Here is a 2,303-nt window from a genome sequence, read left to right as displayed (position 1 = left end):
TTGCTTTTCGACTGGCAAATTCTTCTATTACATTTTCCATATCAATTTCTCTTAATATTTCATTTTCAATGCATAAAAGAGAGAGCGCATTTAGGCGCTGTTGTGCCATGGAGGATCTCAGTGCATTTTTTACTCGCTTCAGTGCAGAAAAGCTGCGCTCACCACTGCAGTTGGTGACCATCAAACAAAGGTACACGCGCAGTGAAACGGCAACATTTGGGAAGTTACCAACTAATGCCTCTGTAATTAGAAATTTATACATTTTGATTTCTTGGCTCTCATGTGTATCTTTATTTGCACTGGATGAAATGTAGATACGAAACAAAGCAACAAAGTGTACTACTTCATCTGCATATTCTGGACCAAGATCTCCTGGGTATATTTCTACCAATGTACTGGCATTAGCACGTAGGTCATCTGATGTTGAAGAGAACAGTTCTGAAAGAAATCCAAATCTGTGTTGAATGACACTGTATGCTGCTTGTCTTTGATTTAGCGATGCCAATAGCTGATCAATTATGGGAAGAAAAGTGTTCACTTTAAATTTGTCTGATGGTGAAAGTCCAGCAGCTGCATCTTCAGCACCCCCAAAGTCCCACTTTTTATTTCTTTAATTTGTCTTCTTTGTTTGTAATCATCACAAGAGTAAAGAATTTTACTTTGGTTCTCAAACTCTATAAACTGAGAACGGAGGCTTTCTACAAACATTTTTAAGGATTCCAAAATGTCTGCGGCTCTATTCAGATCCAGTTTTGAATCTTGAAGAAAATTACTGGTTTTATGAAACCGGCTCAGTATTGTGGACCAGAGTTGCACCATTATCCCATTTTCTAATTGGCTCATTAGAGAATAAAGTCCCTTTGCTTCCAAACATGTCTCTTCCCTTTCAGATGTGTCATTTCCCATATTGTGCAGCAGATCTTTAATAGCTGGATAGCCTTTTTTCAAGGCATTAAGGGCTTCATGATGAGCAGACCAACGTGTGTCTAAAAGGCTTTTCAGTGTAGGCAATCCAAGGGGCTTGAAGACATCTGTCAGAAGATTCCACCGATGTGTTGAAGTAGAAAAAAAAACATATAACTTCTGAACAAAGTCAAAAAACAAAACTGCCTCAGGGCAACATTTTACAGCACTTTGCCCGATAAGATTTAAAGAATGCCCATAGCATGGAATATATTCAGCCAGCTTGTTCTTCTGACGTATCAAGGCCTGCATACCATTGTATTTTCCACTCATATTCGATGCATTATCATATGACTGGCCCCGGCAATCTTGAATGGAAATTCCATTTTCTTCAAGAAAAAGAAAAAGGGTGTTTGCCAAGTGATCTCCAGTATGTCCACGTACTGGAATAAACTTGGTAAAACGCTCAATGGGTCCACTTGGAAGCACATAGCGAAATATAAGCGTCAGCTGATCAGTGTGTGAAATATCGGGTGTTGAGTCCACACTTACAGAATAGTACTTAGATTTTTTTATCTCAGCTATGATCTGCCGCAATACTTGTTGGCCAATCACCTCAATAAATTCATCACAAATGGTTGAGGACAGGTATGATACGTGTCCTCGCCCTTTGTTTGCATGCATCTGAATATGTTCAGCAAGGAAGGGATCATACTCTGCCAAAAATTCGAGACATCCTAAATAATTGCCATTGTGTACTGATCCAATGATTTCATCATTTCCACGAAAGGCAAGACCTCTTGATGACAGGAATTTGATAGCACTTAAAATTCTGCAAAGAATTTGATGCCAGTACTTTTTTTCAGACTCAAATTGAATCACCAGAGATTTGTCTACACGTTCTCCGGTCAATTTTTTTTTAATAAGTTTCTCAAGAGACTCTGCATGAGTTGCACTACTTTCATGGCGGCTTAAATCTCTGGCTGCATGTCTCCAGTCTGAATAACCATCAGTTGCCAACAGTAAGGTGGCATCTGAAGAAAATAATTTACAGTGAGCACAAAAGAGTTTGAGCATTTTTGGTGAGTAGCAAAGCCAGTCACGCTGAACTTTCTCACCATTCATTTGTTGACGATAAAACAATGACTTTGTACAATGTCGTGCAAAATGTTCACCAGGAAATATTTTTTTGGTATTCGTAAAATCACTGTCCAGGAAGTGGCAATCAGCGACTCCCTTCTGACAAAAAAATTCGCGCAAAGTTTCCGAAACTTTCCACTCTCCTACATCATTTGAAAAAGAAGTGTTTTTTGATTGTTCAACCACAATTTCTGAGTCACCTTCAACTGATTCCCTGGTCACATTTTGGATATCTATTATATCTGCATGATCACTGGATG

General features: G+C 38.8%; 1 protein-coding gene across 1 annotated transcript; it reads right to left on the bottom strand.

Moving 5' to 3' along the window:
- Nucleotides 1-534: 534 nt before the first annotated feature.
- Nucleotides 535-2,028, bottom strand: LOC148526391 (zinc finger MYM-type protein 1-like). Its single transcript, XM_088470452.1, has one exon. The coding sequence runs from the start codon at nucleotides 2,026-2,028 to the stop codon at nucleotides 535-537; it is 1,494 nt and encodes a 497-aa protein (XP_088326578.1).
- Nucleotides 2,029-2,303: the final 275 nt, after the last annotated feature.

Source organism: Taudactylus pleione, unplaced genomic scaffold (genome assembly GCF_031769625.1).
Source record: "Taudactylus pleione unplaced genomic scaffold, aTauple2 ptg000100l, whole genome shotgun sequence".
Lineage (NCBI taxonomy): Eukaryota > Metazoa > Chordata > Amphibia > Anura > Myobatrachidae > Taudactylus > Taudactylus pleione.
Note: the sequence above shows the minus strand (reverse complement) of the source record. Positions and strands in the feature narration are given on the sequence as shown.

What these genes read in the sequence shown, in the direction of transcription:
- LOC148526391 (XM_088470452.1), bottom strand. Translation starts at nt 2,028, where the DNA reads ATGAATGGTGAGAAAGTTCAGCGTGACTGGCTTTGCTACTCACCAAAA.